This window comes from Dendrobates tinctorius, unplaced genomic scaffold (assembly GCF_039654945.1).
Source record: "Dendrobates tinctorius isolate UK_male_01 unplaced genomic scaffold, ASM3965494v1 ptg000007l, whole genome shotgun sequence".
Taxonomy (NCBI): domain Eukaryota; kingdom Metazoa; phylum Chordata; class Amphibia; order Anura; family Dendrobatidae; genus Dendrobates; species Dendrobates tinctorius.
Window position 1 is genome coordinate 26,053,765 of NW_027361675.1, and position 25,985 is coordinate 26,079,749.

A 25,985-nucleotide genomic window follows, 5' to 3' on the forward strand; every position below is an offset into this window, starting at 1 on the left:
ATTTTCGAAAAGTTGAGTGGGAACTTTTTTTGTTCGCCTAAGCTATTTTATACACAACGAAAGAGAGGTTTTGGCCACAACATTCAGTCGCTTAACCCATTCACATTACACACGGGGTGTAGATGGGTTGCCATGACAACAGGGGTCTGCAGGAGACCCTTGTGCTTATTGCAGCATATTATAATGCTGTATAATAGTCCCCAATATTATGTAAGGCATAAAAATAACTTTTATTAAACTTGGACTGTCCGGTCTGATGGGTGTCTCTGGTCTTGACCAGGCTCATGTTCTCTTATGATCACAATCCTCATTTCTTCCTTTGTGTTGATGATGACCTTTCTTATGTCTTCCATACAGTGACCCCCATTGCACTTCTCTGCCCTTCCTAGAGCAGAGTAAAGTACTGTAGTTTCCATTACTGATCACGGTGCCCCTCAGACCAATAGTTTTGATTACCTTTTACAAGAGCTTTACTTGAAGAGCAGACAGTTGAGTGCTGGAGTTTCATTCTTTCTAGGGAAGGAACTATATATTATACAAATTACAGAAGTAACTGCTTCATACAGAAGATTCTGTTAGATGGTAGAGAAGACACTTTTTATTTTACTTATTTACTTACCTGATGGATGCTGAAGATGGGGCCTTCAATGAAGATGTGAACAGAAATTTACTTATATAAGCTTCAGATCTTTGCCAATATCTATATTTGGTTTTCTCAGGCCTGACTTTTGTTTGCCCAGAACTAGCCAAATATAATATTTACCTGCTTTGTATGACCCACATTCCTATTACATTTAGGGCTTCAATAGCTGCTGTTACTTGAATGTCACTTTACCTATGAATGTACAAAAGTATTTACCCCCAACCCTGCCTTACATTCGGGGGAGGCCTTACATTGAAGGACCCCCCCGTAACCCCCACCCTGTCTTACTTTCGAGGGGGTCCTACTTTCGGGGAAACACGGTAGTAACATCTTTGATTTCTGTTTATTACAGCGTAAGATTTATCAAGCCACAAGACATGTACCAGCAGAACTTGGTAATATTATGGATCCAGAAACCTTTGAGAAGTCTCGATTGTATCAGCTTGATAAAAGTACATTCAGTTTCTGGTCTGGATTATACTCTGAGGCAGAAGGCACAGTAAGTTTTATAGAATGCTGCATCTGTTCAGTTCACAGTCTGTATGTATGGTGCAGGAGAGTGCGCAAATCTTCCTAACGGATTTATGTTGCAGATTCTGACTTTAAAAAGTCAGTGCTGTGCTTTGTCTCATAGGCAATGGTGTCCAAATCAGGGGCCATCACATAGTATATAATGTGATCTCTACAGATCCGGCTTCCCTGCTGGATACACAGGTGTCTAGGTGACAGATCAAGACTTTGGCTCCATTTCATCTAGATTGCTGTGAACGACAGTCTTGATTGAGGGGATGTGGAGTCAAACGCTTCCGATTCCTTTAAAATTCTCATGCCTCTTGATGAGCCGGGCACATCTGACAAGTGGCTTACTCCACACTCTGACTTTGTGGCATAGGATAATCCACAATCATGAATTGGACAGTGTGTGGCTTCAGGCTCATCCCAGCTCCATCTATTTTGGTTGAGCTGGTGAAAGTTGGCGTGAAAAATTCCAAAAGTTGCAGAATTTGCACAACTAAGAATTCTGGCATGAACAGTTTAAAAGGAACTTGTCACCAGTTTTTTTAGTATCCCACCAAAAGCCACCACCTTTTTCTGCTGACTCCAACATACATTTCAAAAATACCATTTGATTTGGCGCAGCGTTGTATTTATATGAGACTCATCCGGTCTGATGGGCATCCTCTCTGCCTAGTAAAAGCCGTCCTCCGGCTCTGTTTTAATGTGGATGACGTGTCCTGCATCATCCACATGGCTGAACGAAGTCTTGCGCCTGTGCAGTAGCATCGCTGGCCGCGCAGGCGCACTATTCTCTGCCCTGCTGCTGGCAGAGCAAAGGACATCAATGTGCATGCCCTAATATATCTTGGGACAGAAACTGCAATGACACTAGGAAAGGTAATATTTTTTTTTTCACTTTCCTGCATAACAATAATGTTGTTTATAATTGGGGATGCACTTTAGAGGGGTTGTCTCATGACATATATTGCATATTTGCAGTATATTCAATGAATGTATAAGGGATGTGATAAACAAATGTTGCACTCTGTAGTGCTAAAGCATGTCAATATGAAATATGAATAGCAATACTGCTTCTGGATACTAGGAAACAGATGAAGTGCTTAGCACATAATTTGTCCAATTCATGCATGCGCATCAAACAACAACAAGGTGGTCTCAGATCTGCTGGGTCGTCCTATGTGTCTAGTGTGCATACCTCTCTAAGGCCGGGATCACACATGCGAGAAACATGGCCGAGTCTTGCATGTTAATATCCGGCACTGCCGCCGGCACTCAGATCGAAGCGTGTGGCCGCATAGCAATACGTGGAGCTGTATGCTCCGCTCCCGAGTGCCGGCGGCAGTGCTGGGTATTAACATGCAAGACTCGGCCGTGTTTCTCGCATGTGTGATCCTGGCCTAAGACTGAAGTCTGAATTTCTGGGTAGATCTGAATACCTCTCTTCAAAGTCTCATTTTATGGGTAGGTAGGACCCAGCAGATTTGAGACCACCTTGTCGTTGGCTGTTGGGCATCCCTGAATTTGACAAATTATATGCTAAGCGGCTTTTTTTTTTTTTTTTTTTTTTTCTTTCCTAGTATCCAGAAGCAGTATTCATATTTCATATGGACATGCTTTAGCACTACAGAGTGCAACTTTTTTATTTATTGTATATGGAGGTGGCAGCTCCTGGTATGCATCTGTTCACACTAGCTTGGAAGTGCCAGTCAGTCTTTTGTATAAAAGATGTGGGCACCATATCTGGGAGCCAAATCTCCAGAACAGAGATTCCCCTGATGGGAAATATGGTTGCACACCTGTCATTCTCTCCATTCACTGGTGAGAGAGATCCCGATACTGCTGAGCAAGTTCAATTCTGCTACAGAATTCAATTCAATTCTGCTTTTCCACTAAGCAACCACACTGGACAAACAGCAAAGGAAGAATCTCATATTCACCCCTCTATAGTTCCTTGTGAGATAAAAGTGCAGACTTCTGTTTTGTTTTGTTTTTTCCCATAAGGGGGTGTTCTGACACAAACTCTTGTAAGAAGCAGATGTTTCTTTTTAGTTGGTTTGTTAGACTTCTATTTAATAATAATTGTCATCTGTGCCCAGCTCATCCTTGTTCTCGGTGGTATTCCTTTCCTCTGGAATGTATCTGAGCAACTTCTGGATCGTGCAGGCTACAGTCCCGAATATGAGGTGAGCGATCAATTTCTTAATGAAAATTGTGTAACATTCTCTTATTTTTAAGATTGTGTAAAGTACTGAACACTTGGCAGTGATTTTAAAACTCTATTAGGGCTACTACATGAAGACAGGTTTGTGCATTACTGAAATAGAAGGTGATGGTCGCTGCTGAATATATTCAAAGTACATGGGAGGAGGAGGCAAGAGCTCTGCCTCTAGCTCCTTTCTCCTCCACCCGCACTCCATAGAATCTCATCATTAGCAACACTCATCTTTTACTTTACTGACATAGGAGATGACTATTGCTACTGATGAGTTTCTATAGAGAGTGAAGGCTGGAAGAGAAAGGAACTAGAGACAGAGCTCTTGCCTTCGCCGGTCTACATGGAATCTCCTCAGTAGTAACTCCCATCTCGTATATCAGTAATGTAGAAATCTCATCTTCACCGAATCCTGACTTTACATATGAATTGAAAATTTAGGGAATGATCATCAGTCTAGGAGGAGAAAGCGGCAGATTTCTCAGATAAGATCTATTACAGAGGTTCTCCTTTCCATGTGTGCTATTGATTTAGTAAAGAAAAACATACTAGTTAGGGTACCGTTACACTTAGCGATGCACCAGCGATCCCGACGACGATATGGATCGCTGGTGCATCGCTAAGTGGTCGCTAGTGAGCTGCCACACAGGCAGATCTCACCAGCGACATTGCAGGGGTCGGGGGTCGCTACTTACCTGTCAGACGCGGCGATCCAGACGTCCTCCGCCCGCCTCCACACGTCGCTCGTTGGCGCCACAGGAAGCCCAGCAGGAAGCGCCCGACGAAAAATGGCCCAGGACGTTCTTGCGCGACCAGCAGCGGGGGAGCCGGTCGGAGGTAAGTATCACATGTAGCGATATCGCTAGCAATATCGCTATAATGTCACAAAATCGGTGATGTTACAGCGATATCGCTATGTGTAACGGGGGCTTTACTCTTTACATTGAAAGTTCTGCATGGCAGTTTTAATCTGTATCCTCTTCTTTTTAGATAGTTCATTCCTTGGTGTTCCTACTCCTTGCCACCCTTTTCAGCTCCCTGACTGGCCTCCCATGGAGCTTATATAATACTTTTGTGATTGAAGAAAAACATGGCTTCAACCAGCAGGTAAGATCTATTCTCTTAGATACTTCATCCATTGTCGGGGACATGTTAGCTTAATGTTCTGTATCAGGGTGCTGATTTGTGAGCTTTCTGTCTATGGAATACTGATGTGTAAGTTTGCACCATTGATGAATCTTTTTTATTCTTATTACACAAATTTATTCTGAAAACAACACAATTTTGATTAAGTATGCATTCAGATATACTTGTAATGCTAACGAGTATCCTTGGCATGTTTCACATAATATTGGGATTCTTGTGAGGGGGGAGAAATGCATCTATACTCTTTTTAACCCTTTTGTATCAGCTACCTTATGGTAGTACCCCCAGCAATATTACATAATCCTTCTTAATGTGTCCGTAATAATGTAGGTGCATTCTAAATCTTACTGATGGCTGGCTTCCAGTGCCACTCCAGTCCTTTTCTGGGTCATGTGATTCCTAGGTGTTTTAACACACACACAATATTTGCTACAGATGGCCCGCAGGTAGACAGCGCATGCTACTAATACTACATAACCCACATTTCCAGTCTGCGTTTGAAATGGTTTTATATTAAGCATTCCACATTCAATGTGTAAGCAAAACTTAAGATCTTTCCATATGAAGAGGTTCATTGTTAGTTTTTCTCTTCTCATCAAATATTTCTCAATTGTAGACATTTTTTTAATAAATACCAAGGTTAGCCCACTTTGTTCAAGTTTTTAAATTTGACCAACTGTGTATTTGAGTTGAAAATCCTTTCATTCAGAGATGTTAATTTTCCTGTTTCTGTAAAGTGGATGTCCAGGACATTTATATCATTTTGGCAGAAAGTCTAACATGTGGAATCCTGAAAGAAGATTTCCCATAAGGCTGTGTGCACACGCTGCGGATTAGGTGCGGATTCATCCGCGCGGATTTTGTAAAATCCGCAGGTGAAACCGCAGGTCAAAAGACCTGCGGTTTTACCTGCGGATTGCTCTGCGGTTTTGCCCTGCGGTTTTTCATCTCCTCAATGGAGGAGATGGCAAACCGCAGGAGAATCCGCAGAAAGAATTGACATGTCAATTCTTTCTGCGGATTGAAAACCGCAGATAATCCGCGCGGAAAATTCTGCACCGTCTGCACTGCGGTTTTTGATTCCCATAGGGAATCATGGTACTGTACACCGCAGAAGAAACTGCTGCGGGTCCGCAGCGGCCAAAACCGCTGCGGAACCGCAGCAAAATCCGCAGCGTGTGCACACAGCCTCAACAAAACTGATTTTAGCCAATAGATATTGGAATAATAATAATTTCCACAATTTGTCTTTGACCCTCTTTTATGACCTATGACGTATAGGTACGTAATGAATCGCATCCCTCTCTTTGATCAGCTGTCATGTGCCCCCAACAGCCATGGCTGTTAACTTGTTAAATGCACCTATCGCAATCCACCCGTGGCTGTTAACATGTTAAATGCCACTGCCCATCTCTGGCAGCCAGCGGCATTTAACATGCTCACGCCAAAAGCGCGTCACTAACCCCTGCCCATCAACGACCATGGCACCGATGGTTTGACATGACAACCGGAAGTCTGCAGGAGACCCCCATGATTGACATTGCTGATCTGCTAGGAGCAGTGTCCATAGCAGATGATCATTTCTGCTACACATAGCAGAGCTTCAAGTCACAGCTTCAAGTCTAAGGATACTATCGAAGCATGTGCCAAAAAAAAAAAAAAAAAAAAATGTTTTTTTTAAAAAATATGAGTTCAAATCCCTTTTTTTTTTTTTTTTTTTTGCCCCATTCAAAATAAAATAAAAAAATTACACATTTAGTATTGCTGCGTTCAGAAACGCTTGATCTATCAAAATATAACAAGAATCTGATCTGTAAACGGCGTTGCGACATAGAAAAAATCAAAACTCTAGAATTATGGTTTTTGGTTGCTGCAACATTGCAATAACAGGTGATCAAAAGTTTGTATCTACCTCAAAATGGTATTGATTAAAAATGTCAGCTCAGAGCTCAAAAGAAAATAAGCCTTCACCCAGCCCCAGATCCCAAAAAACTCCTACAGGTCTTTGAAAATGGTGCCGTTTTATTATTTTTTTATAATAGATACTTTTGGGTTTTTTTTTTTTCACCGCTTAAATAAAAAAGAACCTAGACATGTTTGGTATCTGCAAACTCGTAATGACCTGGAGAATCATAATAGCAGGTCAGATTTAGCATTTAGTGAACATGGTAAACACAAACAATTATGAAATTCCACACTTTTGCAATTTCTCCCCACTAAAAATGTTGTTTTTCCCGTTTTCCAGTACTCGATGTGGTAAAATCAATGGCGTTGTTCAAAAGTATAAATATGCAGTAGGAATAATAATAATTAAAAATAATAGTAGCAAGTACCTCTAACTAGAAATGTAGTATAGCCTTTCTGACTTGCTATGTCTCTGTGCAGGCATTGCAGGATTTTAGGTATCCATGGTTACGACCAGTGATAGTGACAGTTAGCTAGTTGCTAGTGGTCGTAACCATGGATACCTATGTTCCTGCAGTGCATGCACTTGAGGAAAGGGACACAGCTCATCAGAAAAACTATTCTACATTTCTAATTGGAGGTATTTGCTGAAATCATTATTACTCCAACTACGTATTGGGATAGGATCTTGGAGATGGGAATACCCCTTTAACTTTGTATGAGAACCCTTTTAACTGTATGTAATGTGTTTGTACTCTTTGACTATGCACACATTGCAGATTTGTCACATTTCTGTCCTTTTTTTTTTCTGTTCAGATTTATCACAAAACCTGAAGGTTTCCTCATGATATTATAATAAGTGGGGGGAAAAAGCTACAAAAAGCACCTATTTTATGCTGCGGTTTTCCTGCCAAGAGATGTAGAAATACACCAAACACCCTTCAAGTTACTACACACCTAGTACTGGTTATGTGACAGCTCATATGTGATTTGCTTACTAGTGATCACTTGCTGCCCACTTTCTCTTCTGCTTCCTTCACTTGTAAGGGACCTATCACATCATAAATGGGTACAATTGAAAGGTGCTTGTGATAACAAGCAGTGCTATAACTTGTTATTACAAATCCTCTTTGCTCTCGAACTAAGGTGGTGGTTGTTTTTTTTTTTTGTCTACTGATCTTTGCCTAGATTAATGGCAACTTTTGTAGTCTAATGGCGGTGGCTGGTGTCCTAGACAAGGAGCGCAGCGCTTACAAGCTCTATTCAATAGCTCTGAAGCTGGCTTGATCTGCATTTGACAATCTTCGGTGTATCTGCTCCTCCAGTGCTACAAAGGCGACGCCTGCGTCAGATTGCAGCAATGGAGCGAGTACAGATTGGGCCAGCAGAGTATCAACACTTCTGGTCCAAACTAGTAATCCATTAGGAGTGCACCCCCCAGGCAAGCAGGAAGCTGGGGAGCGGTGCGCTCCTGTTGAAAAGATGAGACCAGTCCTATAAGCAATATCAGGAATTCGGTTGAGATAAGTTGTTTGAATTTTGTCAGTTTTTCTGCTAAACAGTCTTTCTTTGCAGACCCTTGGATTCTTCTTTAAGGATCTCATAAAGAAGTTCTTAGTTACGCAGTGCATTCTTCTCCCCGTCACCTCTCTCTTGCTGTACATCATTAAGATTGGCGGAGATTACTTCTTCATCTATGCATGGCTGTTCACTCTGGTGGTGTCCCTGGTAAGACCACTTGTTTGTTATTCTCTGTGGATATACTAATGTCACAGTGAACAAGGATGCATAATGGATTTCCCAATTCCACTTTTCCAGGTTCTGGTAACAATATATGCAGATTATATTGCTCCATTATTTGATAAGTTTATCCCCCTTCCTGAGGGAGAATTAAAAGAAGGTATTGAAACAATGGCAAAAAGTATTGAGTTTCCACTAACGAAAGTGTATGTTGTTGAAGGTAAGAGTTTGGTGGCATGTTTCTTTAACTATAAAAGGGATGTTTCAATGCAGGATGTATTACTTTTATTTTATGAACTATTGTCTCCTAATCACTCACTTTTTTTTTTTTTTTTTTTTTTTTTTTTTTTTTTCTTCTTCAAGCCTTTACTAAATTAGGATGTGAATTTAAAGCCCTGGCAAGGGGTCTGCATGTGTAGTGCGGGCTCAGGAGATAAGCTCCCTTTATGCGTGGCTGATGTTGGCTATAATACATAGCCGGCATCTGTCTCTGACAGCTGAAGCAGATCTCTCACCACTAGAGTTGAGCGACTTTAGTCGGATCGGGTTTCATGAAACAAAATTCGTTTCAGATGAAACTGGTCCGACTAGGGCAAAAAAAGTCGGGAGTTTCGTCCGAAACCCGACCCCAATGCAAGTCAATGGGGAATAAAAGTCGGCATTGAGTGGATGAATGTCATTGAGAAGGGTTACAGTGGCAGCCTGCTGAAAGCCCCTGTTACTGTCCTCTCAATACTCATGTAAAGCTTGGCCACAGGCTGAGCTCTACAGGGGACTTAAATTTACCTTATATGTTGCAGTATATAGTGCACGCTGTCAGGCTACTGCAGGTTGAAGTCACTTAAAGGGACTATTAACAATATGAAGAATAAAGAACTACCCCAACCACCACCCTCCTCAAATATAAAGGAAACATTTGTTATCGATGCATTTGTAAAAGTCTGGCCCATTAAAATAGTGTACAAATTAGCTCCTCTCCTCCCTTTTAAAAAGGAAACACAAACATTGTACACAATATTGGAATCAATAAGAATGTCAGCTCAGTGCATAAAAAGAAAAAAAGCTCTCCCTCAACAAAAAAAATAAAAATATTACAGGTCTCATAGAATGACTACTCAAAGCGGCACTCGGAAGTGCTCACTTGGCGAGTTGCTCCTGTTACTTGTAGTGATGGCCACAGGGTACTGCACACATCTGCCTCCTATTGATTTGAATAGGAGGCAGATGTGCCGTACCAAGCCCCAGCCACTATAAGCAGATGGTCAGCTCAGCAAGTGAGCACTACTGGCCTCCAACACTCATAATGGCTGATTGACGGGGTGCCCGGTGGTGGACCCTGGTTGAACAGACATTGATGACCTATGCTTATGCCATCAGGGTAAAAATGGTGGATGACCTCTTTTTAAATACAGAAAAGAAAAGCATGGCTGGAATCTCTGTAATCAAACTAACCTGGACAATATTGTTCCATGGTCATTTTGATCGCAAAATGAATGCAATAAAAATAAAAGGCAAAAAAGTAGGGATATACAAGGAAAAAAAGTGTGTATGCATAATAAACATATATATTTACACACACGTGTGTGAGTATATATACGCATACACAATGTTTCACAAAATTAATGGTCCTTTTCCGTTAAAAGGACCCTGATTTCAGGGATATGTCACTTGCTTGGCTGGTTGCTGTTTTTTTGATACAATCACTGTTTTCTCTGCTGCAGATCTGGCAGTGCTCTGAATGCTGAGCTCTGATAACTCCGCCCACACCACTGATTGGCAGCTTTCTGTGTACACTGTGAATTGGCAGAAAGCTGCTAATCTGTGTAATTTTTGTGCAGATGTTTAGAAAATGGGGCATACTGTGCAATTGTAAGCCCCCCAAGAGTAGGGATTTCTGTGTCGCTCTATCCCAGTAATATCATTAAGTACAAAAATATTTAAATACATAATATGAGTACAATAAACATGTACTGGGAATAATGGCTCTCCAAATCCTAATGCCTTTTACCTGTAATGTGTGCCTTGTTCCCAGCTCCTAACCCTAAGCTTCTAATGTCTTTGCCTAGGTTCCAAACGTTCCTCTCATAGCAATGCATATTTCTATGGATTCTTTAAAAACAAGCGTATTGTTTTGTTTGACACCCTTTTGGAGGACCACTCTCCTCTAAACAAAGCGAACAGTGAAGAATCCTCAGAAAGTGAGAACGTGGACCTGAAACCTAAAGTTAACGTAAGTTGAAAATGACCTTACAAGCGCCCAATAGAGTGACAATTGTGGCCCCTCGAGGCTAAACCAATGGGTCCTGCACAAGGTTAACAATTCCTGTGTCATAAGCTGCTACCTAAAATCCTATAATGGAGAACTGCTTAGAACCGATGACCCGATGCGGGGATGGATCCATTGTTCAATCGGTCTGTACTGCACTAACGTTTAATAGGGTCCATTACGATTTTGGTATTTTTATCAGTTACCACATGGTCTGCAAACTGTGATATTTGTGCTAATAAAAGTGCTGGAGAGCTTATTGGATAACTTGGAATACCGAAGTGTGAATCTAAAAGGCGCTTTAACTTTTATGACCGAATCACTAACTGGGTGGATCAGGGAAATGCTGTAGATACAGTATATCTTGACTTCAGCAAAGTATCTCACACAATCCTTATTGAAAAAATGACTAAATATGGAATGGACAAGGCAACTGTTTGGTGGATTCATAACTGGCTAAGTGATCCGACCCAAAGAGTGGTCGTAAATGGCTGCACATCCAGTTGGAAGAATGTCTCAAGTGGGGTACCACAGGGCTCTGTCCTGGGCCCTGTATTGTTCAACATCTTTATCAACGATTTAGATGAAGGAATTGAGGGTAAACTGATTAAATTTGCTGATGACACAAAGCTAGGAGGGATAGCTTATACTAGAGAAGAGAGAGAGAGGATTGAAAAAGATATAAATAAACTGGAGCAGTGGGCAGCAACTAACAGAATGGTTTTTAACAGGGAGAAATGCAAAGTACTACATCTGGGCAATAAAAATGAAAAAAGCAAATACAGAATGGGAGGAATATGGCTAAGTGACAGCACATGTGAAAAAGACTTGGGCATACTAATAGATCACAGACTGAATATGAGTCAACAGTGTGATGCAGCAGCAAAAAAGGCAAATGCAATTCTAGGATGTATTAACAGAAGCATACAGTCTAGATCACGTGAAGTCATTATTTCCCTCTACTCCTCTTTGGTCAGACCTCATCTGGAATACTGTGTCCAGTTTTGGGCGCCACATTTTAAAAAAGACATCAACAAACTGGAGCAAGTTCAGAAAAGAGCGACCAGAATGGTGACCGGCCTGCAAACCTTGTCTTATGAGGAAAGGTTGCAGGATTTGGGAATGTTTAGCTTGCAGAAGAGAAGACTGAGAGGAGACTTAATAGCTGCCTACAAATATCTAAAGGGCTGTCACATTGTAGAAGGATCATCTTTATTCTCATTTGCACAAGGAAAGACTAGAAGCAATGGGATGAAACTGAATGGGAGGAGACACAGATTAGATATTAGAAAAAACTTTTTGATAGTGAGATCAATGAGTGGCACAGGCTGCCACGAGAAGTGGTGAGTTCTCCTTCAATGGAAGTCTTCAAACAGAGGCTGGACAGACCTCTGTCTGGGATGATTCAATCAAAATGGCGGATCCGTTTTTTTTGCAAAACTGCAGATTTTGACTGATGGTAACAGACGGATGTGTGAAACAGGCCTAATGACTTTCTGATTGCTGCGAACCCCAGACATTGCCGATATGCACCTCCACACCATTCAAAAAGAGGCTTTGCAGGCTCCTGGTCTAGGCAAGCAGTGAGTTCTATCTTCTCTCTGCTGATGGGGTCAGGAACTCTTGATTTTGGGAATAACAATTTAATGTTGCTGTTTGTTAAAACGTTTCATGTAATTCTTTTTCTAATGTAAATTGTTGAACTGTTTTGTAAATCTAGAATGCAAATAAGAAGCAAGGTTGCAACAACCCAGAGGTGCTCGCTGTTTTGGGTCATGAGCTGGGCCACTGGAAGTTGGGTCACACTGTAAAGAACATTGTCATTAGTCAGGTGTGTATACAGCGCTGCTCTTCTCTCTAACTGGGCATGTAACGTTGGTGCGACTTGATTCCTTTCTTAAAGTGGCCATATGTGTATGGGAATGTAATGTCCCTGATGGCATGTGTCTGGGGAAAGTAATTATCAAGCATTTTTACATGCCTAATAATTTAGTTTTTAAAGGGAGAAGCTTCCATTGACCCCAACCAGTCAGCCAGCCAATGGGGCAGCAATTCTCCGCTTATTCTTGAGTGCAGCCAAAATGGTGTGTGGGACCAAAAACTTTCCATTCAGCCTATACACTGCTTTGTTTGAACTTAAGCATGAGCTGATTGTTTAGTTTGAGCAATCAGTAGGGTCCTCAGACAATGGATCCCTCTGTATCAGCAGTGCTTAAAGGTGTGCTTAAGGTATCCCCTGAGGAAATAATGGGAAATAACTTTCCAGTCGCTGGGGGTCCAACTGCTATGGCTGAATGAAGCAGAGGTGGAGCATGTGTACTGGTTCTCCATTCATTCTAATAGGAGAGTCTGTTCTGGGGATCGGTGGGGGCTACAGCAGTAGGACCCCCAATGATCGGGAAGTTATCCCCTGTCCACCAATTACTTTTAAACTTGGAAATGCCCCTTTACCAAGTACTGCAATAAGGTTTTTGTTTTAGAGATTTTCTTTTCCCATATTCTGCTGAATGGGATTGTTGATAGTCGTGCTGTGCTACAAGGTTTCTTTTTTATGAATGGAGAGGTACGTTGTGAATTGGGAGGGGAAGTTTTTACTCCTTTGCTGTAAATAATTAAAAATGTGTTTCCTTTCCTTCGTTTTTCTTCAGGTGAACTCCTTTCTCTGTTTCTTCTTATTTGCCGCCCTTATTGGACGTAAAGAACTCTTTGCTGCTTTTGGATTTCATTCAACTCATCCCACTCTCATTGGTCTGATGATTATATTTCAGTTTATCTTCTCGCCATACAATGAGGTAAGAGTTCCTGATGGCAACAATTTAGCCAGGTTGCTAAATCTCCTCAAAGGCTGACTCGGGTGGCAATTGATGGTGAGAAGTTCCACATTCCCCAGAGGGTGATACAAGAATTTTTAAGTTGTTATGAAACTCATGAGGGGCGCCTGGTGAGTAGCAGCTGACTGAGCTTTAGCTAGTTAACGACCTGTGATGTACTTTTTTTTTTTTTTTTTTTAAATATTGGGTTGTTCAGGGAAATATGAAAGCTTTTCAGGAGTTGTCTGCTCCGTACGAGGCAAATGCTTGCTGTACTGCACACCCGGCATGTGCCTGTAAATGCAGCGACTGGCGGCACAATCTCTACAGTTTAACCATTTAATTGCTGCCGTCTATCTCCAAATGAGTGGTCCTTTAATTGAAAAGACAAGACGACATCTGAGATGCATAGATCCAAAACGTTAGTATAGAAAACGATTTTTTCATTTGCAAGTGGAGCACGTAGCTCAACTGCAATATATTTTAGACTGTACAATAAACAATCATTTCTATAATAACCTTTTGGATGGCTTCTGATGTCTTTTCGTTTCTTCAGTTGAAAGCAGGGCTGTGGAGTCGGTAAGCCAAACCTGCAACCCCGGCTCTTCAATTTCCCTAACTCCGACTCCACGACTCCGACTCCCACATATATTGCTTATATTGAAGTGAAAAATTTATTGTAGTACAATGTGAACATCAGACATTTAATCATTTTTATGATACAATAGTCAAGATATTTAGATAGAACATAATATTTATTGGAATACAACTTTAGAACAAAAAACTGTAATAAATTGTAAATATGTAATACACTATGTAATATCTATCACGTGTGTGTGTGTATATAAATATATATATATATATATATATATATATGTATATAATATATATATATATATATATCACTATGTAATAAACTATGTAAGTACAAAAAACTGTTTTCAACAAAAACATACTAAATAACATTTGTGCAGTCTATGAATTTATTCTAAGAAATAGAATTGCCTCCATCAGATCCTCCTTCATAGATGACCTCACATCTGACCTAATAATTTTAAGGCTAGAGAACAACCTCTACACTAACTTGGGTTGGAGGCAAAGCCGTAACCACATGGGCAACATCTCTAACAATTTCCGGGTATAAAGGAATTGCCTCATGCACAGTCAGTTTTGATGAACGGTTGAATTTTTCTTTGTGAGCAAGTGAAACATTTTGCTGAAATATGGTCAATCTGCTTGCTATGGGAGACGGAGTGAAATCTTTTTCCTTGCGGCAACGCTTTGCCTGCTCCATGTCATCCAAATACTTGTCAAAGTCAGACTCCTCATCTGATGAGGATGAAGATATGGCAGTAGCACTGTCAGGACCCAAGTCCTCTTGCGCCTGGCAGGCCTCCTGTAGGCCACTCATCCTAACTGCTACCTCAGTCAGAGCTTCTTTTCCTTTAGTAAGCTGTTCATTATCAAGCAGTATACGATGACTTGGGTCCACATAAACAGCTGCTAGAAAAATTTTATTTTCCAATAGCTGTGTCTCTCTCCGTTTCATTGAAGCAGAAATGCCATCTGCGATTATACCTCATCTTTGGGACAGGCAAAATAGCAAGTTCTTCCACTCCCTTATGAAAATGCCAGGAGTTAAATCCTCAGCTTGTAATTTTTTAGTCACGGTAAATGGGTGATTAAGCAATTCCTTCAATTCAGCCACCTGTGTCCATTGACCTTCCTTTAGGGTTACCTGAGGGTTTGCCATATCTATAAGAAACGGTTTTATTTTAAGCAATCGCTCAATTAAATAAGTGCTGCCCCACCGAATGGCTTGATCGACAATTGCCCCTTTCCCAGCACGTCTCTTCAAGATGGAATCAGTTTTAGGGGTTCTGGCAGCAATAACCAATTTCCACACTTTTCCAATCAGATTTCCAGCATGTCCCTCTTGCAGACTATCTCTTATTGCCAGCTGCAGCGGGTGCACAACACAGCGCATGTGATGAATATGAAAGTGTTTTGAAGCAGCTTCAACAAGATCATCTATTTCTACAGTATAATTTTGCTGTTCTTCTGTTGTAATATGTTTGTTCCTCAGTTACATGAACAGCACTGTGGCCTTCCATCTCAAACATACTGAATCCTAAATGTTCCTCTAGCTGTTGTTCATTATTCTCATTCATCAGTGTAATTGTACTTATCATGTTTGAAGCATTGTCCTTTACAATAGCAAGAACCTGTTCTTTTTTGAGTTCGTAATCTTGCAGAACTTTTTCCACTAAGGCCTGGAGAAACTGGCTGCTGTGATGAGCTTTAGTATCTTTTACCCGCCAGTGTTTTGGTAACTATTTCTTTGTTGTCACAAACATATCGAACATTGATGGCAAAATAGTTCACTCTGTGACGTGTGCAGGCATCCATTTTAAGAAACATGAAGCATCTTTTGAGAGTCTTTTTAAGATCTTCATTTTGTTTAAGGGCTTCTTCAATCACTAATTTTGTAATACTTTCTCTTTCCAAAGAAACACCAATGGATGGATAGAGCAGATTTCTAATCTGCTTTTGCTATTGAAAACATTATCTATGAGCTCAAAAACCTTTCAGGTGATGCGGTTTTTTAAAAAGCTGATCTGCTTTTGCAGCTGAAAAACGTATCCACACAAAACGCAGCAAAAATGCTGTGTGTGAATGTAGCCTTAGATCAGGAATAGAAGTCATTTATAAGACATTTCATAACTTTCCCAAATTCCTATGAAAAAATATTCAGCACATCCTGCATTGAACTACTGTACCAATTTATTATATATTTTAGGAGTCGGTCCATTTTATACCGACTCCACCAAAATGAGCACCGACTCAGACTCCACAGCCCTGGTTGAAAGTCCATTTATTTTCAGCATCCACCGTAACATTCCAACTATCAGCATAAAAGACCCCTGGCAGCATTCCATGCACTTTAATATTTTTAAAGTCTCGTTATAAGCGATTTTTATCTTTTGACTGGCTGTCAGTCTGTGGCAATGACCCACAAAAATAGAAAAGGTATGAGACCCACATCAGAAAAAGGTGACACAAGCACTTTTTTTTTGTCAGAATTGAAAAATATAAAAACAGCACAAGTTTAGCATCACCATAATTAAAACTGACCTGGAGTATCGCGTAGAAATGTCATGTCTACTACGCTGTGAACGCTGTAAACCCCCCCAAAAACAAATAAATTGGCTGAAATTGTGTCAATTTCATTGCATTAGGAAGTACATTGTATGGTAAAGTGAATATTGTTCAAAAGGATAGGATAAAAACTTTAAGTTGAGTGATTTCATGAATAAAAAAGTAATACTGCTATTTTTTTTTTTTTTTTGTTAAAATGATCTAGCAATATTATTTTTCCAGGGAGTATGATTACGGCACTATCAAATATGAATACAAAATCTCGTTAAAATAAGGCACCATTTTCTGCAACTTGTAAAATTTTCTATTGTCCATAAAGCTAGGTAAGGGCTTGGGTTTGTTTTATTATTTAGAGCAATGTGCGTTAGGGGGAAGAAGAGCAGTGATGAAAACTGCAATTCTGGGATTTTGATTCTGACTGCTTTCTGTAAAATTGGAGATTAAAAATCGTAATGTGGCCACACGGTACCAAACACCTTCACTCGTGGTTCAGCGACGGCAGCCCTGTGGAATGACTCCTATACATCCTGTTATTTCCCGACTTCTCTTTAGATTAGCCGGTCTAACATGACTATTTTTTTGGAATGCCGACAGAAGATGGTTTCCGTCAAGCAGTCTGGACATGCATTGATGTGGCCACTGGACCAAAGTCCTGTGAATTGATTTGCTTATCTCTATCTAATTCATGCTGCCTGAACCCTCAAGGGAGACCTATTAGTTTAGTGGCGTGAGGTGGGGAGAAGCCTTCAGGAACCTGCCTCAGACACAGTCCTTACCATACCACACCCAGGCTCTGAATCAAGCTGCCCATGGTTCGGGCAGTATGAATTAAATGGGTTGTCCAACCAATGATGCATCGTTACTGTCAGCTGCAGCCAATGACAGGCCTTGGCAGTCACGTGATCAAAAATGGGACATAATTGATCTCTGCCTTGGTGAAGACCTCCAGAGTGTCCTAGAGGCAGTTAAAACTAGTCAGTATACCTGATATTCTAATTGGTTGTAAATTTATTTTAGAACCCAGGAAACCCCTATAATTGCTGTCTGCCAAATGATGTTGTATTATGGCCTTGTTGTTTCAAAATTATTTATTCATTTTTTACATTTTTCTTCCCAGGTCCTATCCTTCTGTCTTACTGTCCTTAGCCGGAGATTTGAATTTCAGGCTGATGCGTTCGCCAGGAATCTTGGAAAAGCAAAAGACTTGTATTCTGCTCTGATTAAACTAAATAAGGATAATTTAGGCTTTCCAGTTTCGGACTGGATGTTTTCAATGTGGCATTATTCTCACCCTCCCTTACTTGAAAGACTGCAAGCTTTAAAAGTTGACAAGCAGAATTGATAAAGACCTTTACTGAAGGAATATGAACTTTATTCAAGGGTTGATATTTTTGTTTCTTGCTTCAACGGTGCTGCGTATGAAACTGCAGACGGTGTATTATAAAGGCTTTGTTGATCCATACTATGAGGACCTTTTTAATTATCTGAAAATGTATAAAATGTACAGCACAAGTTTTCATAAAAGAGCAAATACTCTGGATTTTAATTGAAGTGTACTTTTTCCATTGAGCCTTATTTTGTGTCTTTTATTTTTTGAACTAATGTGTTTTTTGGCTCATGTGGTGAATAACTGGACCTTTTTTTCCTCTCCTTTAATTTTATGTTTAAAATGGATCACATCAATCATGTATGGATGGACGACATTAAATGCATGTTGTCTATGAAATGGTTCAAGTATAATGTGATTTATTTCTTTGTACTGTTTCTACCCCCCCCCCCCTCAAGCAACAATGCCCATAAATTTAACCTGTAAAGTTCCCATGCCCATTGTTGGATGAGTTGTATCCCCCTGTACACTTTTCGTGCCTCTGTAGTACAGATTAATTCATATCCAGCAGATGTTTAATAATTTTTTTTCTGTCTAAATCTATACTTTGCAGCCCCATAGATTTTCATTTTGGGTTAGTACTATGGCTCCTTACAACTCAGAGGTTACGCTGAGCTGAATGGGCATAAGGCCAACATAAAAAGATGGAAAGCAAGAGTTGACTATGCTCGGTATTAATTTGAAAGAAATGTTTGGGTGCGATAATGTCACTACTCGGCGCCCGCTCACTGGAGATGTGTGGGAGATAGAAGCAGAGGAAGTGAGGTGAGTATTGTATTATTTTTTTTTTTCTTTTTTTTTTTTTTTTTTTTATATGGCGGTGCATTATACTATACAGAGGCCTAAGGGGGTGCATTATATTAGTGTGCCTATGGGGGGGGGCTGCATTATACCATATAGTCTGCCTATGGGGGGGCTGCATTATACCATAAAGAGTCTGCCTATGAGGAATGCATTATACTATATTGAGGACTATCTGGTGCATTATACTATATAGAGGCTATGTAAGGGGGGGGGGCATCATACAGTGTGAAAATTGCAGTGATGGAGCCATCAAACAGTTTGGGGGATACTAAGAGGTGAGAGTGTGCGTGTATGTGTGTGAGATATATATATTATAGTGAGGGGGCATTATACCGTGTATAAGAGCATCATACTGTGTATAGGGGGGAAACTCAGGACATTAAAAGTAAAGTGGGCACTTATTGTTATAGGGGAACTCAGGTTACTGTGACTGTCAAAGGGGCACACAGAGGGCATTTACTTTCTAGGGGAAATGGAGGCATTGTTTTCTAGGGCACTTGCACCTGGCATTACTATATTCTAGAACAGACCTGAGCATAGTGTGGCCTGCGGGCCACACCTGGCCCCCTGGTTATCTCAGTCAGGCACGCGTACCGAGACAGCTATGGGGCTGGAAACAACCCAGAACACGCAGACATGAGAACGCTCCTGCAGTGAGTAGTGCTGACTTGAGAAATATCACTGGAGTTCATAGCTGATGAACCCTGGTCACCTCCCTGACTATATATTAAAACCTCATTCTATTCATCTATCTATGTTGAGTGGCAAGTCTTAATTATTTTAACTATTGGTTTGGGACCCTACTTGAGCACCGCATCAGTAGTGCCACGTTATTTCTCTAAGCTTTGTAATGTCAGCTAACATCAAGTCCACAGGTTAGTAAGGGAGAAGCATCTATAAGACGACCCCATTACTAACCCCATAGCCATAGTGTAAAGTACAAAATGTACAAGTGGTGGAGAAAGGTTGAACTTGAACCTAGGCCTTTATTTTCAACCTATGTAATAAAACCACTGCCAGAATAAAGTCCTTTATTTGAAATAAAAACTCACCAATGACTTACCCATTTATTCATAAAAAAGCAGTTATACTTGCCTTTCTGCCAATAATCCATTGATGCCCACTACCTACTGTAAAAGATTAAAAAAACACCATATTCCTCACCTGTCCAATGTGAAGATTATCCCTATCTGTCCCACGACAATCTGGATGGTTTGGAGAGCAGTCACATCAGTGATGGAACCACTCTCCATGCCAACCAGAACACATTGAGCGGTAAAAACACAAACAGCTGATATCATCCCCAAACCTATTACCCCACTTGCTACCAGGGCAAGTGGGAAGAAACAGGCAAAGTGCTAGAATTGGCACATCTATTAGATGTGCCATTTCTGGGACTGTGGCGGGCTGCTATTTTTAGGCTGGGGAGGGCCAATTTCCATGGCCCCTTCCCAGTCTGAGAATACCAGTCCCCCGCTGTCTGCTTTAGCTTGGCTGTTTGTCGAAAATAGGGACCCCAATTTATTTATTTATTTTTTTAAATTAAATATGGCGTGGGGACCCCTCCATTTTTGATAACCAGCCAATACAAAGCTCATAACGGGGTTGCAGCCCGCAGCTCTCAGCTTTTCCTGTGCTGGTTATCAAAAACAAGGATCTACGCCATTTGTTTTCTGTATTAACTTGTTGCACAGGCTGATGAATATTCTCATCAGCCTCACCTGCTCTTGCTGCTAGCAGGTGTAGAATGATGAGCAGTACTCTAACAGCATGGAAACCGCAGTGCTTTAAATGGTGGTAATAAGCAGATGACAGCCCGGGAAACAGCTGATGATTAGGCTGCTGAACCCGAGCCTTAACACTGGCTCCCTGGAGAAGTCTGTTCGGGGTCCGTGCATGGACAGTAGGTGTCCGGTACAGACCCCAAAGTTTTCTGTTTTACTGTTAGGTTCTCCAATCACTAAACACTGGAGAAATGGAAATACCACTGGTTCCACCACCAAATCAATGTAATGTCGGTGTTTTTGTACCGTGAATGAAGACTAGATGGGTCCAGCTACTGTCCATGATGCCTCTTCGCACCATAATCCCAGTAGAACCAATGTAGCATTCCCTTATAAAGACCTTGGCGTTGCTTGTGTGGTCCATAATCCAATCTCTGGTTATCATTGCATCCAAGACATAAGAGGGATGAATCACTGAAAAGCATAGACTGCCATTTCAGCCTTCATTTCGGTTTTGCTCTGCACCATGATAGCCGTTGAGAGTTGTGGCGTGATGCCATGAGGAGTCCTTCAAGAGGGAATGTCTCTCTGGTCCTACTCTTGGGATTATGATGTGTGATGACAATGTACAGCAGCTTGATAGCGCTAGTCTTCATACCAGGTGCGCTAACAGCCTGGCACTACATTGATCTGGTCATGCTTCCGATGGCATAGCCATTTCTCCAGTGTCCCAGGAGCCGTTATTTAATTTGACCATGCCAGACCACATGTTGCTCATGCTACTTTGAACAGGCTGTATTGCCTAAACATGCTACCATGGCTGCAGCCTCTCTGGACTTGTCTCATTAAGCCCATTTGGGACGTTGTTGATTGGCAATTGTAACGGGAGCTGGCAGCAGAATATCTTTGTGGTAAAGTGCATTCAGCATGGCAGAGCAGTCCTCAGACAACCATTATTAACCTCATTAATAGCATGACGTGGTGTTTTAAGTTCGTGTACTTCTGCACATGATGCTCATATTCAATACTGAATAAATTGAATTGTTTTGAAAACTTTGTTTCTGTTAGGAACGGCGGAACGCAATAAATAATAAAGTGCTTTCGCCGCTCGGGGTCCACCGTGCAGAAGGTGAAAACACTGCTGCTAATTAATGGCAGACGCGCTATATGGCGGTATAATGCGCATGGGTTCAACGTCACCCGATGTGTGCAGAGCGGACTCTTAGCTCACAGAGGCACTGTAACATAAACATAAACGCCGAGCCTGTTAGAATCACAGGTCTCAGCGAAACTGCACGCTCGGTATCCGGTCACGGGGCAAAGACTGGGGTCGGTGTCCATCTAGACCTACCGTGCGTGCGGCGTCTCTACTGCGGATGCCGGTAAGTGCTGCTGGCTGCGGCAGACACAGCCACTAAGCGATAGTGCCGTGTGAGACGAGTCACCATCGGATGCTAGTGTAGAGGTGTGTGTGTCGAGGTAGCTATTTAGGGAGGGCCAAATTAACCCTTCACGGTTGAGCCAGTGATTTCCAAATTATTCCAATGTGTTGCTAGCAACTCAAATGACCACACGGAGACAGGGGTCTCTGTACGGGAGGATCGAGGCAGATCACTAAGCCCCTTTACTTTAGTCACATCTTTTATAATCTTTTGCTTAATTATGCAAGGTTCTCAAGTACCAATAACATCATGGTAATGCTTCACTTTATAAGCCAATAATATTGCAAGAAAACCGGAACTACATATATGTCCGTACCTAAATAGCGTAGAAAGTAGTATAATGGCATATTCTTCAGAGTTTTACACCCCCGCCTCCCTTATCTTTGCACCTGATGAGAACAGTCTGGTTTCATCACAGCCCTTGCCAATTACAAAAATTTATCTTACAGCAACAAAAATGAAACCTTCAAGAATGGATAAAACAAAACTTCAGCTCTGATTTTAGTTTTAACCCTTCACATTCCCCCTCGATAAATTTTGTTAACACATATGCAGCATCAGAGGTGCTATCCCAAGCTAACAGCTTGAGGGGTACTGATCTTCACATGACTGATGCCGTGTTACCAGTCATGGCTGTCGCGGCGCACCCATCCCCCCTGTATACTGCAGTTCATGAATAACAATTTTTGATGACGGTGGTGGGGATCTTTTGTAGGTAGGCATGTGCTTGGCTTCAACATCTTCATCAAGTAGCCTTTTGAGATCTGTGGAGAGAAAGGCAGGGGCAACAACACCTTTGGTATCATCATTAGCTGGCTTAGTGTAGAATTTCCTAATACATACAGGAATACATCAAAGAACAAGTTTTAGTATCACATATACAACAAGGATACAGGCAGCAATGTGTAACAAGCTCTACAAGATCCCAGCTATCCAGCCCCCAATTCCCTTAAACCAATTGGCTGGAATGAGAAAGGAGAAGGTGTCTGACCACCAACTGTCCCTATTACAATCATTGTCTTTATCGTATTGATCTCTGAGTCTTTGAATATCTTCTAACTTTAACTTCTACCAATAATAATATGGAAAATGCGAAAAACCAAAACATTATGCCCCTTCATTTGCTATTGGCTTGTTGGGTGATGAGGAGAACTTGATAGGGACCGTCATACAAGGGTTCTAGTCCATGCTTCCTGACATGCCTCTTCACGACCTCCAAATCACCAGGATTCAGGTTATGACAGGTGTCGGTTTCTGCTGACTCTGGAAAAGAAAACTAGAACATAGGTGTTAGTAAGATTTTTACTAAGCAGAATAACATATTGAACAACACTGTCAGTTTCTACTGATAACTGCTGAGGCTGGAAATTTGCAACTGGGGGCCTAGCACCAAACAATATCTCATATGGGGACAGGCCATGTTTTGCAATAGGGGTAGTACGAATGTGGTATAACACAATGGGTAGGAGCTCTGGCCATGGAGCCGTAGTCTCCTGCATAATTTTGGTCAATTGTACCTTCAGTGTGCCATTCAGCCTCTCAACTTTCCCACTGGATTGTGGGTGGTACGGAGTATGGAGTGCTACAGTGGATCCAAGCATTGTCAGAACTTCTTGGTACACATGAGAAGAAAAGGCCGTGCCTTGATCACTTTCAACAACTTCTGGAACCCCATATCTGCATATGACTTCCATCACCAGTTTCTTCACTGTAGTTTTTGCAGTCATGTTGGTAACAGGGAATGCTTCCGGCCAACTGGAGAACCGGGGCCCAGTAGAATTTTTGCACCAGTGCGAGGGCCTGATTCTTTCCTCGATGTGTAGGCCCATGTGCCCATGTGGCAATAGCAGGGTACATCCGCTTAGGGAGACACACGAGTTGGTCCTTTTTCCAGAGACCATTATCCATTCGTGCCCCATCAGTCTTCCATTGCTTCACCTCTTCCTTTGGAGACATTCTCTGCATCGTCATTAAGCGGTCTCGCGGGGTCCGACAGAAAACTTCAGTCTGTTGTAGATCCTCAGGTTCTTGTAGGGTCAGTGCTTTTTGTAACTGTTTACGCTCAGAGCGTGTGGTCACCATAGTTGGTATGGTTGGTTCAACGTGTAAGAGAGCGGCGGCTTTTGCTTGCATATCCGCAAATGTGTTGCCAACAGTCTGTGGGCTGTTCCTAGGACCGTGCGCCTTAACTTTGATAATAGCCACCTGAGAGGTAATTTGATCGAGTCCATGAGGGTTTTAACAGCTTTAGCATTTTTCACTGGGGTTCCGGCAGCAGTAATAAACCCTCGATTGGCCCATAGAGCCCCAAAATCGTGAGCAATACCAAATGCATACCGTGAGTCCGTGTATATATTAGCCCGTCTGTTCTTGGCCAAAGTACATGCAGTAGACAGAGCCTGGAGTTCTGCTTCTTGTGCTGACTGTGAGGGCGGGAGCGCAGCTGCGTGCACTACAGTGTCCTCTGTGGTAACAGCATATCCCGTGTGGAATCTACCAAACTCGTCAGCATATCTTGAACCAACCGTGTATAACACCAGATAGGATTTGGGAGTGGATTCTCACTGACATTTGGTGGAGTAGCTGTTTCTTCATTCAGAAGTTGGGAACAATCATGTTGGAGGTAATCCTCATCACTGCCATCTTTCCTTATAGTTCATTATACCGTCTTTCAAAGCGTTGTAAAGGGGTTGTATTATGCGGGATGCATCCAGTATCCACTGACAAAAATAAGTGCATAGTCCAAGAAAATGCTGGAGGTCAGCTTCATCTTTTGGGAAAGGAAGGGAGCTGACAGCTATTTTTCTTTCTTCTGCGAGGTGTCTGGCACCCTGAAGGAGACAGTAACCCAAGAACATCACTTGACCAAGGCAGAACTGAAGTCCCGGGCCGAAACCCGACAGTTCAGTGCTACCAGATGCTTAAGGAGGCTAACAGTGGCAGAAATGGCAAAAGACACCTGCTCATATTTTTTTTTGCAAACTGGTTGGGACTGTTTTGGGCCCCTTGTGGCATAACTGTCCATGTTAACTGTCGTCCCTGATAAGTGAATGCAAATAGAAACTGGCAGTCTGGGTGTAACGGAATGCTAAAGAAGGCATTGGCAAGATCAATAACTGTAAACCAAGCAGAATCCTGGGGTATTTGGGACAAAAGAGTATGAGGATTAGGCACCAGGTTTGAGAAACACTTTTATTGGTTCTACAGGCATTTTCCCTATATCATTTGGCCCTTTTGACCAGAGTTTAGATGGTATCTCTGAGAGGTATGGGGTGAGTCGTTGATCCTCAGGCAATATTGGGGGTGGATCTGAGCTAATCAGGGCCATCATAACAGTAGGAAGGGCATGCAAAATACAGATTTCCTCACTGTCTTCATCTACATAGGGATTATATAACGTAAGAGGCATCTGACCATCATCTTGGAATTGTATTCCGGAGCGGAACTGTGATAATAAATCTGCCCCTAATAAATTTACTGGACATGTGGGAGAGATCACGAACTGAGCAGTAACGAGAATTAGCAGGGAGGGGCTGAGGAGCAGGGTTCCCACTAGCTGAAGTCTGAGGGGGGGGGGGCGAGAGTTTGCTGTGTGGGCTGAAGTGCACACTGTGTGCTCGCAGCTGCGGTGGGGGCTAGAGGCTGCTGTTTGCTGGTTTTTTTTTCTCTCTCCTCTGGATCGGGTGAACGGGGATTGAGGCTGGCTGCGGATGATAATAGGTACCGTCAGCATTCAACAACGGAAAGGTGGGGGCTGCAACACCGGGTCTTTTTGTACAATTGTCATCTAGCAGGGAGACCTCTTCTTTCAAATCATCACTTTTAACTATTCGTCTGCCTAACACATTAGTATCAATCTTGGTGTCTTCTTTAATCACATTCTCAATTCTTTCCTGTACCACAACACTTTCAGTCTTTTTCACAGTGTTAGACAATTTTCCTTTTTCCACATAGCGATAAAAACAATCAGAATTCACTTGCTTGTCAATTTCCACATAACCTTCATTATACAATTCATGTGCCAAGCCACGGAATTCCTCAGCGCCTTCAAGTAATCCATTATCAGTCAACATTCCTTTATTCTTTTTAACTCCTTCATCCCATAACGTAGGCTGCAACCTCCCGCCCTTAGGAAATCCCAAAATCGAAAATAGTTTTCCTGCATTCCTGACACATTTCTTTCCTTGTCTTTGAATCATAAGACTAACAGTATCTGATCCATCACACA

At 41.7% G+C, this 25,985-nt stretch overlaps 1 protein-coding gene across 1 annotated transcript in view; it reads left to right on the plus strand.

The window, feature by feature from the left end:
• Window positions 1-18,126, plus strand: part of ZMPSTE24 (zinc metallopeptidase STE24) — a 31,264-nt gene extending 13,138 nt beyond the window's left edge. The window contains exons 2-10 of the mRNA XM_073572895.1: window positions 996-1,142; window positions 3,259-3,345; window positions 4,365-4,481; window positions 8,001-8,153; window positions 8,244-8,385; window positions 10,232-10,395; window positions 12,152-12,262; window positions 13,080-13,223; window positions 17,518-18,126. Coding sequence (XP_073428996.1) covers window positions 996-1,142; window positions 3,259-3,345; window positions 4,365-4,481; window positions 8,001-8,153; window positions 8,244-8,385; window positions 10,232-10,395; window positions 12,152-12,262; window positions 13,080-13,223; window positions 17,518-17,742 — 1,290 coding nt within the window. The 3' untranslated portion in view covers window positions 17,743-18,126. The remainder of the gene's footprint in view (window positions 1-995; window positions 1,143-3,258; window positions 3,346-4,364; window positions 4,482-8,000; window positions 8,154-8,243; window positions 8,386-10,231; window positions 10,396-12,151; window positions 12,263-13,079; window positions 13,224-17,517) is intronic.
• Window positions 18,127-25,985: the final 7,859 nt, after the last annotated feature.